Here is an 18,294-nt window from a genome sequence, read left to right on the forward strand (position 1 = left end):
ACTAGTCCCTATTAAGTGGCAGTGCACTTCAGAAGTTTGACACCATAGGCAAACAGGACGCCAAACAGCTGAAACTGACGTTTGAAAATAGAAGCAATACTAGGCTAATGGAGTCCGACCCGGAAGGAGGTTCAGATCGCCCACCTAACATGCAGTCAGAGGATCAGGGTGAAGACTTACGCACACTAATGCTGTCAAGCCTCCGTACCATAGACACAAAGCTGGATTTTCACACCTCTCAGCTTGACACAGTAAAAAAACTGGGTAACACGCACGAGACAGGCCTGGATCTGCTTGAAAACCGTGGTTCGGACTACTACGAGTTTCAAGTTGAAACTAAGGAGCAGCTTCTGCATATGGACAAAGTGCTAAGTCTGATCAGGGCAAGGAATGAGAATTTAGAGGCCAGGTCTCGCCAAAACAATCTGAGGATAACCTGGATTCCAGAGACGACTGCCATTTCCAAAATGGAAGCTTACATTGATGATCTACTGCTAGAGTTCTTTGGCCCTGATTTGTCCGCATTGTTCGCGGTCGAGAGAGCACACCATGCATTAGGCCCCAAGACCCCAGTAGGAGCTACATCCAGGCCTATCCTGGCTCGATCTTAAATGATCAGGATCGTGATCTCATTTTGAGACTTGCAATGAGAGCATGGGAGCATCACCCATAAAGGATCATTCTACCCTGATTTCACCCCGGCAGTGCAGGCGGTCCGCCGGGAGTTTCTGCCTGCCAAGCGCATACTTCTGCAGGCCAAGATCCCCTACTCCTTGCTCTATCCTGCTAAGCTCAAGGTGACGCACGAGGGCATGGCTCATCATTTCACGGACGCCAAATCTTCACTGAAGTTCGCCAAACACGTGGGAGGGAAGAAGAATATGCACAGTTTGTCTGCTGGAAACACATCTGAAGCCAGACTAATTGATAATGACTAATTAGTGTTTCTGCAATTATATATCTGTAACTGAGATTTGATTTGTTTGGGGTTTAGCCCGGGGTGAGCCATTGTTCTGACGTGGGGAGGGCTATTGCACCTGAACTGCGGTTGCGGTGGGTTGGCGGTCTCTAACCCGCATTTGAAAGTTCTGGCTCTCTGTCACCTTTTTGGCCACCCCGCTTCTGGCAGGGTAGTATTATTGCGACACCTCTCCCCCCCCTATCCCCCGCCCCCCCTCCTCCGGAGAGCTCCCAGTCGTAGTCTTTGATTTACACTACGTAACAACCTGTTGCTGTTGTTGTTAAAGGGGGGAGGTTCTCCACAACCTGTTTGGGGGGTTGGAGTGGGTGGGGGGAGGGGGGAAAATGTAATGTTATGTTCTTAGCCAGCTTAATGCCACATAGCCAGAAACCCCACGTGGGGTCATTGCAGACTACACTCGCATTGTCTACAGGGTGTAACAGTGCGGGAGCCATAACGATAAAACCAACATCTCGCATTGTATTGGTATTGGGAGGTTGAAGCTATCGGAAGCTCAATACAAGGCCTCACACCTGTAAACAATAGTTGTGGTATGGCGACCCTAAACTTTTTAACCTGGAACATACATGGTCTTAACGATCACAGAAAGACCAGACTAGTCCCCTCCTACTTATTAAGGCATGATATCAATGTCTGCCTCTTGCAGGAGACACACTTGAACAGCACGCCCCCACTAGACTAAAGCACAGGCACTGGAGTCATATTTTCTCTTCCATATATTCAAACTACTCCCGAGGTGTGGCGGTGCTTGTGCTGCAGGGCCTGGACTGGAAGGAGTGTGAGTCTCGCCTCGATCCCGAGGGCAGATATGCTATACTGATTGGAGAACTTGGTGGAGTCAGGGTTACAATTGCAGCAGTCTATGGGCCTAATACGGACACCCCAGAATTCTTCCAAAACATATGGGCAAAAATTAAATCTACTGGCTGTGACACTATAATCTGGGGAGGGAACTTCAATGTGGTGCTTGATGATACAATGTACAGGAAAGGTTTGTCCTGCTTCCTTCGTCCTAATGCCAGCACTGCATTGAACGCCATTGTATCGGATGGCAATTTAACTGACATACGGCGACAGTGCAATCAACATACTATGGAGGGCACATTTATTTCCGAGCACCACAGGGCCTGATCCAGGTTAGATTACTGGCTTTTATCATGCAATGTGGTGGCATGGACATGCAAGATACCTCACCTTTCAGATCCTTGTTGGACCATGCTCCTTGCCTACTCCGCCTTAATATGCCGAACTCACCTAGCAGAATGTTTAGCTGGCGGCTTTCTCCCAATGCTTTTTTGGATGAGGCATTCAAGGAGGAAATATGGGGGACATAGTAGACTACTTTACTCTGAATACTGGCTCAGTTACAACCCAGGCCTCTTTCTTGGAGGCCTTTAAGGTTGTCATCAGTGGCAAATGTATAGCACGCCAAGCCGGGGTACTGAAGGCAATCAGAGGTACACTAACCTCCTTCGAGACACTCATCAAGGAGCTCGAAACCCAGTTTTACACTACTGACGACCCCACCCTCATCGCCCAATTGAAAGAAAAACTGCTGGAATGTGAGGAAGAGGCGCAGCTGGAAGTGAAGTTTATGGGCAAATAGACACAGGCCAGAAGGTACAGGGAGGGAGATAGGCCAGGGAGAACCCTTGCGAATATGCTTCGGGTTCCTCGCTCCGCTATGTCAGAGAGATCCAGGGTGATAACCCGCCCATGCGCAGAGGTCCTCAAGAAAGTTTGGATCAATATATTCAATTCTATGCCAACCTATACACGGCCACACATGGTTCAGTTTCAGAGGGCCTTCAACCCTTCCTGGACTCCCTAGAACTACTTTGGCTGGGACGGGGGCACAGACAATAATTGGATGTTCCTTTTTCGTTCGAAGACGTCACTCGAATGATTCGCGGACTTCCCCTGGATAAGGCACCGGCTCTGATGGCTTAACCACTGTGTTTTACAAAACATACGTTGAGGAACTGGCCCGTACCTGATTGCTGTCTATGTAGATGCCCAAACCTCGAGTATCCTGCCGCCCTTGATGCGTGAAGCCATTATTATTGCATTGCTAAAGCCAGGGAAAACTAATGATGAAATTGATCCATACAGACCACTTTCTCTTATCAATGTGGATGTAAAGATTTTGGCAAAACTGGTTGCAAACAGACTACAGCCCTTGCTTCCTCTCATAGCCCACCCAGACCAATAGGGATTTAATCTGGGGAGGTCTACGTCCATCAATTTTCGACCTTCTTTACTGTTTTACACTACCTACATCCTCACATGCAAGCAATTGTGGCATTCCTTGACGCCACAAAAGCATATGATCCGAAGGAGTGGACATACTTATTTGCCTTCAGAAGCTCTCCCTAGCGAGGGAACTGGGGCTGCGAGCGACTGTTGTGTGTTAAAAACGTGCACTCTGATTTTATACTTTTAAACAGCATTTTAAATCCACTTTGTCAGTGCTTCTCACTCGTTTTTTTTAACTGTTTGAAAATCTTTCCTGGGGGCTTCAAATTAATGGGGAATCGTTATCTAGGCACTCTGACACCCTAAACACCTTTGTTCTTCTTTTAATTCAGCCCTACCGCTCTTTAGCCGATCCTCGGCGGCGGTGGGCGCCATCTTGAGTGAGGCAGTCGGGGAGAGCGCTCTAGTCGCGCCCTACTCCCGCCCTCCTTGTGTATTTCAATCGATTTACTGCAGAGCTCTGCGCCCTTCAGAAGCTCTCCCTAGCGAGGGAACTGGGGCTGCGAGCGACTGTTGTGTGTTAAAAACGTGCACTCTGATTTTATACTTTTAAACAGCATTTTAAATCCACTTTGTCAGTGCTTCTCACTCGTTTTTTTTAACTGTTTGAAAATCTTTCCTGGGGGCTTCAAATTAACGGGGAATCGTTATCTAGGCACTCTGACACCCTAAACACCTTTGTTCTTCTTTTAATTCAGCCCTACCGCTCCTTAGCCGATCCTCGGCGGCGGTGGGCGCCATCTTGAGTGAGGCAGTCGGGGAGAGCGCTCTAGTCGCGCCCTACTCCCGCCCTACTCCCGCCCTCCTTGTGTATTTCAATCGATTTACTGCAGAGCTCTGCGCCCTTCAGAAGCTCTCCCTAGCGAGGGAACTGGGGCTGCGAGCGACTGTTGTGTGTTAAAAACGTGCACTCTGATTTTATACTTTTAAACAGCATTTTAAATCCACTTTGTCAGTGCTTCTCACTCGTTTTTTTTAACTGTTTGAAAATCTTTCCTGGGGGCTTCAAATTAATGGGGAATCGTTATCTAGGCACTCTGACACCCTAAACACCTTTGTTCTTCTTTTAATTCAGCCCTACCGCTCCTTAGCCGATCCTCGGCGGCGGTGGGCGCCATCTTGAGTGAGGCAGTCGGGGAGAGCGCTCTAGTCGCGCCCTACTCCCGCCCTCCTACCTTCCTATATAATGTGCATAGCATCCAGACGGCGCAGCGGGCTGGCGCAGCGGGCGCGCCGGATACGCGCCGAAGCCGCGCCTAAGCCAAGCCCGTCTGCGCCCGTCCGCGCCAAGACCGCGCCTGGCGCAGGACATGCTGCTCCCACTTACCCTGTACTCAGGTACGACTCTATTGAGCTGCTGTCTATGCGCCCTTCCTTACCCAGTCCCTCCTGCTGTGTGCATTCCTTTTCTGACCACCTGTGTGGCCCTTACATCTGTCGATCGTGTGGTTGGTCATCTTCCAGTCTCGCCAGCCCTATTACCCCCCTTCCCCCTCTTCCTCGGCATAAGACAACCTCCTTTAATGGCGGTCTTATCAATGCCAGATCTTTAGTTCGACATGGACAAGACATCCATGATCTTATTATAACAGCCAATCTTGATGCCTTGTTCATTACTGAATCTTGGCTGCACGAGGCCTCAAATCCCGACCTTGCCACCGCTCTCCCCCCTGATTATACCATCTTCAGGCGAGACAGACCCGTCGGTCGGGGAGGCGGATTGGCCATCATTGTAAAAAATGCACTCAAGTGCCACACATTTGATCTGGCTTCCCTCAAGGACTGTGAATCCCTGGGATTTGTCATCCAAACTAGTCCCTCCTCCGCCTTTTCTGGAGCTCTCGTCTACCGCCCCCCCAGAAATGCCACCACTTTCCTGGATTCCCTTGATGAAACTCTGGCAGCCTTCCTTACCCATTACCCTACCTTCACTCTTTTTGGAGACTTTAATCTTCATTTGGAATCCGATACTGATCCCCACGCTCTTAATTTCCGCCACTCTCTTGAGATTTTTGGTCTCTCCCAATTAGTTTCCCTCCCTACCCATTGTGCCGGACACACCCTGGACGGCATTTGCACCAACTTGACCTCCCTAGTTGCTTCCACCCCCGTGCCACAAATTTGGACAGACCACTGTCTCATTCCCTTCTCCATCAATAACAAAACTTTGCCCCCCCTTCCCATCAAACTCCCTCACACTCCCTTTCCTATTAATTGGAAAAAGGTAGCTGAGTACATCAAACTCAACCCTCAACCAGGGGTACCGCCCCCGTTCATCACGGGTGACGTGTCTCTAGACTCCACAAATTTCCACCAGTGGATTGAGAGAGTAATCTCTGCCAATGCAAAACCCGTTAACCAAAAACCCGTTCGTGGAAAAAAGAAACCTAATGCCCCCTGGTATACTCCGGCCCTCGCTGAATGCCACCTTAAGTGTAGGCTTTTGGAGAGAGAATGGAGAAAAACCTACGATCCAATGTCTAGATCCATTTACACTCTCCAGAGAAAGCAATATCTCTCATTTATAAAAAAAGCAAAAAAGGCATTCTTCACTCAAGCAATAGACTCTGCTAAACAGAAACAACAAACAATCTTCAACATCGTGAAATCTTTTACCCACCCCAAAGCACTGGCACTTGAAATCCCCCCCTCGCAAGCCCTCTGTGATCAAATTGCTGATTTCTTTGAGGAGAAAATTAATAATATCCACAAGGACTTCCCCCCGATACCTATTCCTACCCAAGAGCCTGACACAACTATTCCTTCATTAAACAAATGTAAAGCAGTTTCCCTAATGCAAACGCATAAAGCCATACTAGCCTGTAAATCAGGTGCACCCACGGATTCCTGCCCCCCAGTCATCTTGCACCACCTTGTTGAGGCTGTCAACCCTCTAATTAATGCAATTGTGAACAAATCCCTCGACTCTGGTATTGTTCCTTCTGAGTGGAAGAAGGCCACAGTCAAGCCCCTCATGAAAAAGCAAAATAAATCCCCCACTGACCTGTCTAATATGCGCCCAATCTCGCTCCTCCCTGCGCTAGGCAAAATCACTGAGCAACTAGTTCATGACGAACTAAAGAATTTTGTGGAAAATCATCGTATTTTGCACCCACAGCAATCCGGCTTTCGCTCCGGCCATTCCACAGAGACCGCTTTGATTGAGTTGTCAGACACCATCAAGTTCCTGCAGGATGAGGGCAGGCAGGCCGTTCTCATCCTGCTCGACCTAACCGCGGCCTTCGACACCATCTCACATGGCGTTCTAATTAAAAGGATGCGTGAGATTGGTGTCACGGGCTCCGCACTTGCCTGGATAACCTCATTCCTGTCCAATCGCTCTCAAACGGTCTCCTTGGGCACCTTTCTTTCCGATGAACGATCCATCATCTCGGGGGTCCCCCAGGGTTCCATCCTGAGCCCCCTCTTTTTCAATGTATATATGGCCCCCCTCCTCACGTTGATCGAGTCACATGGGATTCTCGTGACATCCTACGCTGATGACACTCAGCTTGTCGTCACTATCGATAAAAAACTTCCGGATGCCGCTATCAGATTCCAAAACTGTCTGTCAGAAGTCTTTTCTTGGCTAAATTTGCATCATTTAAAATGTAACAGCGCCAAAACAGAAATAATTCCCCTAGGTAAAGGCACATTCTTTTCCCCCAAAGATTGGTGGCCTCATAACTCCGAAGCACCGCCTAGCGCGGTTGCTTCAGCCCGCAACTTGGGTGTTCAATTTGACGCTGCCCTCAGCTTCGATGAACATGTGCGCATTACCGCTGGTCGCTGTTTCAGCCTGATCAGGCAATTAAAGAAATTTTTCAATTTTCTGCCTATCACAGCCAGGAAATCAGTCGCGGTGGCGCTTATCCTCTCCCGGCTGGATTATTGTAACGGCCTCCTAGCCGGCATTAAGAAGTCCTCTTTGAAAAAGCTGCAGAGTGTCCAACATGCAGCAGCCAGGCTTGTTTTGAAACTCCCCCGTAGGTCCTCAGCCTCTGCAGCCCTCAACACCCTTCATTGGCTGCCCCTCCATAAGAGAATTTTATTCAAGCTCCTTGTCACTGTATTTAAAGCAAACAGGGGCTTGGGTCCATCTTACCTGACCAAGCGCTTTCAGCACTATATTCCTATCCGCTGCTTGAGGTCATCTGGCGCCAACTTTATTTCGGAACCCCGCATAAAACTTAAATCCAAGGGAGGAAAGACCTTCTCCCTTCTGGCGGCCAGGGCATGGAACCGTCTCCCCCCCAACCTTAGGCACGCACCCTCAGAAAGCCTCCTCAGGAAATTTCTGAAAACCTGGATTTATTCTCAGTCTGACTCCTCAGTCCTCGCAGCTATTTGATCCATGCACCCCTAGACGCCCTTCTGTGTGCTCAGCGCCAAGATGCTCCCTCCGGAGCGAAAGTTAGCGCTCTACAAATGACAATAAATATCAAAAAAAATATCAAATATCATGGAGAGAATGGGGTTTAGCCCTCTTTCTCTGGGTCTCATACGCCTGCTCTATACAAAGCCATCTGCCAGAATCCGTGTGAATGGTATGTTGTCAGGCCCCTTCTGTATATCGAGGGGTACGAGGCAGGGGTGCCCACTTTCTCCCCTGCTCTTCGCTATTGCGATGGAGCCATTGGCGGCACGGATCAGGCAGCACCATGCCGCCAGGGGCCTAGGGTTTAGCACCAGGGGCCTTCTGATCTCGCTGTGCGCGGATATTACCCTTTACATTAACGACCCAGAGGTGAACTCTGCCCCTATCCTACATGAACTTATAAAGTACGGAAGCCTATCTGTCATTCCAATAAACTGGGCAAAGTCCACTATAGCGTTACTTACAGATGCCACAACACCATTCCCCATTGATTATCCTCTCAAATGGGCCACTAGCCTGGTGAAATACCTTGGCATTTAGCTTAGCAGGAACATGCAGGATATCTGGAACATGAACTATGGACGCACTATCACATGGCTGGAGGAAAAGGTTAGTGCATGGGCCGGGCTCCCCCTCTTCCTGGCAGGAAGAATCGCCGTGGCGAAGATGTTGGTCCTGCCGAAATTTTGATATTTATTTGTAAACATTCTGATTCACTCAGGCCTTTTTTAGCTCAATTCGCTCATTATTAATATCAATGGCTTTGGCGGTTCGACAGGCGAGGGTCCAATGGGAACTCCTAACTCTTCCTCTGTCTCAGGTTGGGCTGGGGGCCCCGGAACTCCAGTTGTAAGCATTTTGTGCCCAAGCTCAGTTTCTACCTTTTATGGGTACATCTCACCCCGTTCCAACCACACATGGCTGTGGGATTGGACGTTGCAGCGCTGGTTCCCCTCCAGGTGGCCAAATATTAGACATACAGACGGCCGAGAGATGGTATTGACACAGTCGAGACCCTCAGGTGGGTGTGGGACAGACTCCGGGATAGGGCCCACTTAAAAACTTTATATGCCCCATCCATTCCCCTGGCACACAATCCGTGATACCTACAATGACGGAGGACACCAGCAGATCCATAGCAAAAAAGATGTGTTTACACACCTTTCAATTTAGGGCTACTCCGGACCCCGCAGAGGAGGACGTTGTGACCTTTTCAAAGCTGTTCTTATACTATATAAACTTAGGGCAACATGTAGGCAACTACACACCACATTCCCCGGCCCTCCGCCAGGGACGGACTGGGAATAGAAACCGGCCCTGGTAAACTGCTCAGCCGCCCCCCTCCCCCCCCTTCCCTCCACCCCTCAAAGCAGCTGAGCAGTGTGCGAGGGCCGGTTTCGCCGAATTTGTTACAGGGAGCAGATATTGCCGACCCCCAGTAACAAAAATGGCCCCCCAAGGGCCCAAAACCGGCCCCCACCCTAGCGGCCTACCGGGGAAACACCCGGTGCCCACTATGGCCAGTCCGGCCCTGCCCTCCGCCCACATTGCTGGCCCTTGAAAATGTTCTCATGACAGCCTCTCCTCTGTGGCTCATAACGCCCCTTTACAGTAGTATGCAGGCTACAACCCCTCTTTTAAAACCTAAAGCTTTTCAGTCCTGGAACTCAGAATTACACACTCAGGTAACGGAGGACCAGTGGGCCTTCTGTTGCAGTCAACTCACGGTACTATCTCCCAACTACAAACTGCGCCTAATCCATTTTAAAAACATACACTGTTTTTACAGTACTCCCTCCCAGCTACACCGCATTCAGGATTTAACTTTTAGTCACACTCAGCTAACAACATTCTGGGAACTAATGCCGTCAGCATCTGGGCCGAAAGACATATGAGACGCGTTCCTGGACTGGGCACACTCACGTCATGATGGGAGGGAGGGATCTACGGAATCGACCAGTGCTTTGTAGGAATGGGCAAACATGCCTCGCCACTTGTCTCAGTTTGAGGTAGGAGTTGAATTAGCCCCACACTAACCTCCTAGTATCAAATTCCCTGATTATGTCCCGGATAGACTGTTGGTTCCTTATCTAGGAGTTGCCTGGTTCCTTAACCCGTTTCTTCCGCCCTACTGCTGTGCACTCCATGCTATTTTATAAAAGATGCTGTATTCATTTGTCTAATACGTTTTGCAGTTCACTCATGTATAATCTGTGACATTGCCACGGGCAACTAGCTGTATTGTTTTGTACTTGTTGGTTTTGAAATGCCAATACATTTTTTTTAAGGATGCCCTAATACGAAATTGCATGTACAAATAAAGCTTCATCTGACAAGTTCAGTGTCAAATTAAAGATTAACATCACCTGTTAATAAAAATGTACACATTCTTTTCACCGTCTAAAAACCTACTCAGAGAATAGATCCCTTTAGCACATTGCTCTACTTAAACGTAACCTCAGTGTGTAAGTAAACATAAACCTAATAGCATCAGTTGTGCTGTCTTACTTGAGCGAACTTTAAGCAAAACAGAATCACAGCTAACTCCAGATTCATATCTCAGAACGATTTTCCCCACAAAACAGTATGTCAGTAGAACAACCTGTAAGACCATCCTATGGTTCTGAATCAGGCACATGCTGTCAGAACATAATATATGTTTTGGGAAGCCCCATCATACATTTTTGGATTAGAAGCAGCGTCAGGATCTCAATAAGTCTTAAAAAACTGATTTGTATCTCACATATGTATACCTTTGTCGTTTTAGGCATCATTGAGCTCAAATTAAATATTGCTTTGCTTTCTTTACTAGGAGAGGGAAGAGCTTTTTTTCCGAGCTCTCAGTCTTTGTCACACAGTCCAAGTCAAGGAGGATGACTCTGTGGATGGGTTGAAGAAGACCACTCAACAGTACATTTCCTCCTCGCCTGATGAAGTTGCCTTGGTGGAGGGCATACAGAGGTACAGCATACCACTACACTGCTAATATTATAAAGAGAAAGTATTTATTTGCAGCAAGTTTGTCAATAAATGGTTTACTTGGAATTTAGCGATTCCCTCTGTGAATGTTTGCATTATTGAAAGTTTCATGAAAATATATAGATTATTACGAAGTTAAAAAACAAATCGTAATTTTATGTGGTGCAGTGTGCGATCTTTATTCCCATGAAGCAAAGATGACTCTGAATGTGAATGATAGTACTTTACATAAAGTATCCATTTATTCCAAATCAGCTTGCAGAAACAGTTGAATGGCTTATACTTGAAACGAGGCATACTACAAAGACCTTCAATAATAGAAACATATTTTTATACATTCATGTAATTTTTTGATTTTATGTAACACACACTTTAGCTGTGGCTGACTGAGGGCTGAACAGCAAGCTTACATTACCAACAGAGTTCATAAACAATGTCAATCATGACAACACAACAAATGAAATCTTACTTAAGAAATTGGTGGTCAACTCTCCTCGAAAAGCTAGAAGTGTAGGTGTGCATCTGAATATCAGGTAAGAAAATTCCCAAGTCTGGGGCCAGCTATTGGGAAAGTCTGGTTGGAAGTACACACTTTCTTGGCCTGGTTACGATATGCAGAGGATTTCCTGGAGGTGTTTTGAGTAATGCCTGGAAGTCAGTAGTTTAGAGGCAAGACTTGAGGGTTATTGTAGGACTTGAGTCTTGTAAGCCTGATAAGCCAGCTTGAACAGGGTGCTTGCCTCAGTGGAAGGTCAGTGCAGAGATCTGAGTGTGGGTGTGATACAGTGGTATTTTCCGGTTCGAGTGACAAGCCTACCAACTGAGGGCAGTACTGCTCTCAGTGGAACAAGAGCACGTTTAAGTTGTCTGATTAGCAGTGCATTCGCCCCATCAATGCAAATAGTATTAACATTGTGGAGCGCAATCTGTGCATCAGTATACTCATCTACCCATTAAAGAAAAAATGCATGCTAGGATAATATTATATACTTTTGGTGTACATTTCAAGTTAGGAAAGGTTTGGCTGGGTTATCACTGTATTATATAGTAAAATCTTTAAAACGATAAGGCAGTTCATTTCTTGGTTAGCCATCCTTATCTCTAGTTAGAATTCCTCAAGTGAGTAGATTTCAGCTAGTTGATCTTCTTGTGGTCGGTCCCTGCCCAATGTTTGTATTGTTTTAGTGCTAATTAGGGATGCGTTTGTCCATTACTATTAAGGAAGATAGGTAATTGAAATCTGCGATCTGGCCATTCTTAATGCTAATCAGTGGCCTGGCCATGTATGGCAGCTTAACTGCACTGTTTCCGCCACCGCAAACAGCAACGACAAACTACTGTGGCCTGCAGCCCTAACCGCGCTGCACATTCAATGGATCCGGGGGTCGGAACACCCACCTGTGACTCCCAAAAATCATTCCTACTCACTGAAATGTCAGCGCTTCATGCTGAGCCTGGGCGTGCATTTTATACTCTCAAGATATAGAGCTTTTGAACCGGGATCTGGAAGGTAACCAAAAGGGATATTTTACCAAACGGTGGAATTGGCATTATTGTTAAACTAGAGTTGCTCTGGTGGTTGGGCGGGTTCACTTACTGAATCGCCGTGATCAGGGGCCTCTAGTTGCCTTCCTGGTCATCGCGTTTGTCTGCACTGCCGCTGCTGTTGCGTTAAGGGAAACGGAAGGGCGGAAGCCAGGACTATATCCGCGTTCCGTAGTGTGAGATGTATGCGCATGCACACTCGGGTTCCAAGTACTGCTTATGTAGGTGTATGGACTGCTCACCCTGTCCTGATGATGATCTTAATCTACTAATAGATGGTAACGTCGTCGACCCCCCCCCCCACGGAAATCCCTCCATTGTATATATTTTTCCGGAGTTCACTTTGTTGTTTATGTGATGTTTTGTTTATTTCATTTCACTCGGTCACAATACGCACCCTGTCACTTATGTGAGCACCTGAACGTATTCTTGAAATACCAATATGTTGAAAAAGCACAATAATTAAAAATACACATGTTGCCCTACATGTTTTTGCTCCCATATCAATTTAGTGTCTAGTCTAACTAAAACTATGTGAGGCAAACATTGTCGGTAAACTTCTGTCCTCATATTTGAAACACAAGGAGAATCACAGGGGTATTAAATCCCTCAAAGATAAAACAAATGTCACCCATATGAATCCTGAAAAAAATCCTAGACATCCTCAGAGGCTTTTATCTATTCCTATACAATGAAGACTCAAACCCCCCGGTGGAGGACTGTATGGCTTACCTAAATAACACATTCCTAACTTCTGTCACTGACCAAGATAAGCTGACTCTTAGCTCACCAATAACAATGGAGGAGATCACTGTGGCTATCAAATCCCTCAAACCTCATAAGTCTCTACAGCTAACTTTTACAAATCATTTGCTTTCATCCTTAGTCCCACATTGCTGGCCAAATCCGCCACTATTCAGAATCAGGCGCCATTAGAGGCACTCCCAGCGAGGTCACTATTGTGGAAATCCCCAAAGAGGGTAAGGACCCAACCCTGGTGAAATATTACAGGCCAATTTAATTAATTGATCTAGATGCAAAAATCTATGCCAATATTCTCTGTAAGAGACTCTAACCCATATTTCCACACCTAATTGACTACACACAGATGCGGTTCATGAAGAATAAACTATCTGACAATACTCGCCTTCTATGCCACATCATTGAGAGAGCTAACACAGTTAATCCTGACACCGTTGTGGTCACCCTAGTTGCTGAAAAAGCATTTGATAGGGTCTCTTGGACGTTCCTCCAGGAGAACCTACTGAAGTATAACCTTGATGAGGCCTTCACCAAGATGGTCAAGGCCCTATACAGTGGCCCCTCTGCCAAGGAGAGATCAGGCGGCCTATTGTCCTGTGCCTTTGAAATTTGGAAAGAGACACTAGACAAGGTTGCCCCTTACCCCCTCCCTTTTCATTCTGACCCTAGAGCCCCATGTCCAGCTAACCCCTCCATAGCCGGCATATCCTTTAGTGAAACCACGGCAAAGGTAGCTGCCTATGCGACTATATTTTAATTATGACCGAAGACGCAGCCCAGTTGATCCTCTCATTTCTGCAGACCAAAGAGGACTATGCCTGGGTTACTGATTACAAACTCAGTTAGGACAAGGCCTAAATCATGGGTCTGAATAATCTGTGCACTAGCGACCTTTTCAAAACCACAGGAATGCCCTGGCAACACCAATTCATAAACTATTTGGGCCTAGAATTCTATTAAAGTCGATCCACCATAATGAAAACTTAACACTGAAAAAAATTGAGATCCTTCTGGATGGATGGAAACCCAAATTCCTTACCTGGTGGGGTCGCAGTGAGACCATCAAGATGATAGTCACCTCGATAGTTAATTACCTCATACGTATATTACCTTTATTATTAGCCGATGAATCCCATCATAAGCTAGACAAGCTGTTGACAGAGTTTATTTGGCAGAATAAATGCCCTAGAATCTCCATAAAAAAACTACGGCTGTCTCTACAGCTAGCAGGAGTTAATTTAGCAGATTCTCAAAATTACTAAACTGCATTCTTAGCCAGTCAAGGCCCCCTTTGGTTCTCCCAACATGTGGACTATACCCCATATGGCTACTAATTGAAAAGGAGATCCTTGGAGTCTGCACCCCATATCGCTGCTAACTATTAAGACAAAGTCCCCCTCGTCGGCCAAATAATCTTCAAAAATATGAAAAGAGCCTTCCTGATGAATGATTAACTTTTAGAGATCCCAGTGGCCCATTCTGACATGAACTTTTTCTGGCACAACCCTAAAGTCAGAATCCATGGGTAAACCATATTTTTTGGCTCATGGGCATCGAAAGGCATTCATTTTCTAAAGCAATTGGGCTTCCAACAAGCGCCTCTTTCCTTCAGAGAACTTCAACGACAATAACATTTTCATGACATAGACTTCTACGACTTCATCAAACTCGAAGTCAGACTTAAGTTTCCTGAAAGAGATCCCTCTCTTTTCAAGACCATACTCTCTTTCAATAAGATCGGCCATCAATTCTTCAAATTTTACCACCTTTTAAAGCCAAAATCTTCATCCCTTACTGTGAAGCGTCAGAGGAAATGGGATACCATGGAGAGTGTCTCTCCAGACATCTTGTATCTAATCTGGAAATCAGTTGTAACCTATAAAGTCACCCCTTCTCTCTCCTAAACGAAGTAATGACTCGTGCATATGACATTCTGGACCCTTGAAAGACTTCACAAGCTGACTCTTAGGGAGAACTCAACATGCTGGAACTTTGATGAAGCCAATGGTGACCTCCCCCACCTACATTTTTACTGTAGCACAATCTCGCACTTCTGGGATCGCATATTCTATTTTAGTCGCACTCTTTTTGGGGTCCAGCTGAAAAAGGCCTGTCTCTCACTAATACAGGGATTCCTAGGTCCACAACTCAAGTTGTATAGTGATAGTCTTGTGGAAAACAAGTTATTATCTGCGGCCTGTAAGTCTGTTCTTGCTAATTGGAAGAACACGGCTGCTACCTCGTTTCGATCCTAGCTGAATTGGGTTACTTACTTAAGGGGGTCCGACAATATCACTCTTCAAAACTCCCCCTGGAAATCACAGAACACCTATGTTTGGAAGACACTCAACAACTATTTTGCCACTACCAAACACCCATAAGTACCCTAACATGTTATAAACTGACCTTTTAGTCACTACTTATACTGAAACACGTACATATATGTATCCAGATTGTCACCTTCTAAAAAATGTGTTAATAGTATGCGCTATGTGAAATGTATACTCCAAAAAAAGTACTCTACAGAATATGTACTTGCACCATTTATTTCACTAGGTCTTTTACTATGCTTATATTGCAGGTTCGTCATGCCCTCTGCTGTAACCCTCTTGTTAACGTTTCCCCTTAAGTTTTATTTTGTATTAGGTTTTGCTTTTATTTCTTGTATGATTTACCTCTTTCGTTCCCGTATAGGTCTCAGTCTATCAACTAATCCTGCACACTAGATTTGTTCACTGTACCTGCGTACTTTGTCATGTATTTACATCACTGTTTTCTTTTGTTCCTTTTGCAAAAAAACTACAAAATTCTTTGAAATCAAAAAAGAAACTGAGACCTGATTTACTAAGGAATCCTTTCATCTCATTGCTGACTCTGCCACCAGTCACAAAAATCATGTTATCAAATATGATCTTTAACAAGTGATTATCTCGCAAGGCAATTGTTGTTAAATCATCAGTTTGTCCTCCACATGGTGACATGCATTTTTGTGGTATATCTCTCTCTCCTTCATGTAGCAGTTGGGTATGATAATGACTTATTTCTAAACGATTTGAATATTCAATTTGCCATGCATTCTGTGAATTAGTGCAAAACTACACTGCAGCTAACTTGAGTCTGTTTTACTGGGTATCCGCATGGAGATGAGCACTCATTAGTAATTATTTTTTCCAATAATATCAGAAGTTATTTCTAACTTCCATATCCCAGTCTTATAGTTTTATTACAGAATACTTACATTCTTGCTGATGTTTCCAAAATATATGCATCTCAAACCACCTATAATGAAACCTGTCTTCTGAAGGTGGATATACTTCTCTTCTGTATGTGAAAATCTGTTGGATGATTTGTATGTTAGATGAACCATAATGCTAAGGATAAATGTTTCCTCCTCAGTGACTTGTCTGAATAGCCATGTCTTCCCCCCAGCAGCTTATCAGAGAGATTTTCTTCCGGGCTTTCTTTGCTTTTTCCTCTTATTATGCCATTGTAAAATAACCTATCTTTAAACTTATTCCCGTAAGGATTTCAAATGTACCGCATGTACAAGAAAAGAACTGGAGGTATGGATTTCTTGTGGATGCTAAGATTATTCTCTCCAACTCAATTTTTACATTTAGTGAAACATAGCTGCTATTGTCAACTTCTTGCAGATGCAGGCATGACTTGGAAAGATGTTGTTAAGATAATGGTTACACTATAGTAGTCCTCATTACTATTCCCGATGGTTCCTCTCTTGTAGCATCTATGTAGCAACTGCTTTTCCCTCTTATTATGCCATTGCAAAATAACCTATCTTTAAACTTATTCCCCTAAGGATTTCAAATGTACCGCATGTACATGAAAAGAACTGGAGGTATGGATTTCTTGTGGATGCTAAGATTATTCTCTCCAACTCAATTTTTACATTTAGTGAAACATAGCTGCTATTGTCAACTTCTTGCAGATGCAGGCATGACTTGGAAAGATGTTGTTAAGATAATGGTTACACTCTAGTAGTCCTCATTACTATTCCCGATGGTTCCTCCCTTGTAGCATCTATGTAGCAACTGTTTTTCACAGTTCATATTTAGAATGTTCTCTCTCCCTCTATTTGGCAAATGAAATGCCTTTATTGGGGGATCTTCATCAAAAGCTTGGCCATTTTGAACCTTTGAACAGGTAAGAGAGTTATTGCCCAAGTGTAAACTTTCTGTCAGTCTCTGGTTCCTTACCCACTTTTATTTTCAAATGGATCTTAAATGAGACGATGAAAGGATTCATATTTCTTTAAACGTTGGCTTAGTTCCCTGACGGCGAGTGGGCTTTCCACTTCACTGAAACATGCTAAAGATACCCTCTGATTTAAAAAAATATTTATATATTAAAAAATGACGCATTATTCAGTAGGATCGTCCATCTTTAGTTTAATCTCATTTAATGGCAATATATTGAAAGAAGCAGTACCTGATTAATTCCAGTAGTTTGAATAGTCCAGTCCTCGGAGAGGAAGTGCTTTGAGAAACAGTTGGCTGACCTTAGCCTTTAACCTGATGATGGCGGTGTTGTGGACCTCATTGTATTATTTTTGTCAGCTGCCTTTGACACTACAAACCATGTTATCCTTTTGACAAGAGTAGAAGCAATAGGGATCACATATTCATCCATTGCTTTGTGTTGATCATTTCTGTCACACCATTCTGCATTGGTGTCTGTTTTACCATTCTTGTCCTTTCCTCAGCCATCTGGTGTCGCCATGGGTTTCTGCACTCTTGCCCAATTTTTAATGTGTACATTTTGCCACTCTGCCTTCCTTTGTTCATGTGCTGTAAATTGTTACAACGATGAAAATGACACCTAACCCCCTCTGAAGCTATTCAGGCTTAACTATATGGTACCAGCCAACTTCAACAGCTGCACGAACGACACCTGTGTGAAATAAAAAAGGATGTGAAACTACACTCTTGTAAAATAGTGAACAAAATCTTTCATCCATATGCGTGAGTCTGTACAAATGTTTTTGCACTCATACTTGGACCTTTGGTGCTGAGGAAAATCTAGGAATTATTCTCCCAGTTGGACAAGTTCAGCCTTTTTTACTCACTTTACTGTGATGGTTTAGAAAGACTCACCTCTTCTGTAATGCCTCAAATATATCTATACATATCTTGACTTGAACAATTCAGTGACTACCACGCAGGATTGCTAACATCAAAACTCTACTATGGAAATGGCACACTATTGTATCCCCCTAAATATGTTCCTAAAAATTTTCAATGGGTATATTTGGCGACTGCCTAGATTCTCTTGCATCACCCCTGGCATTTTTCAGCTTCAAGGCTCTTCACAAGTAGCCAATCCCACGTAGATTATTATTTAATGTTCTCTGAAATGCATCTTGAACGGTGTGTGC

General features: G+C 45.0%; 1 protein-coding gene across 3 annotated transcripts in view; it reads left to right on the top strand.

Annotated features, from left to right (window-relative positions):
* The window catches only part of ATP11A (ATPase phospholipid transporting 11A), a 912,970-nt gene that overhangs the window by 656,722 nt on the left and 237,954 nt on the right, over positions 1-18,294 (top strand). For all 3 annotated transcript variants that reach the window (XM_078657659.1, XM_078657658.1, XM_078657657.1), the window contains exon 14: positions 10,429-10,577. In XM_078657659.1, the coding sequence (XP_078513785.1) occupies positions 10,429-10,577 (149 nt within the window). The remainder of the gene's footprint in view (positions 1-10,428; positions 10,578-18,294) is intronic.

This window comes from Lissotriton helveticus, chromosome 8, assembly GCF_964261635.1.
Source record: "Lissotriton helveticus chromosome 8, aLisHel1.1, whole genome shotgun sequence".
NCBI classification, from domain to species: Eukaryota; Metazoa; Chordata; class Amphibia; order Caudata; family Salamandridae; genus Lissotriton; species Lissotriton helveticus.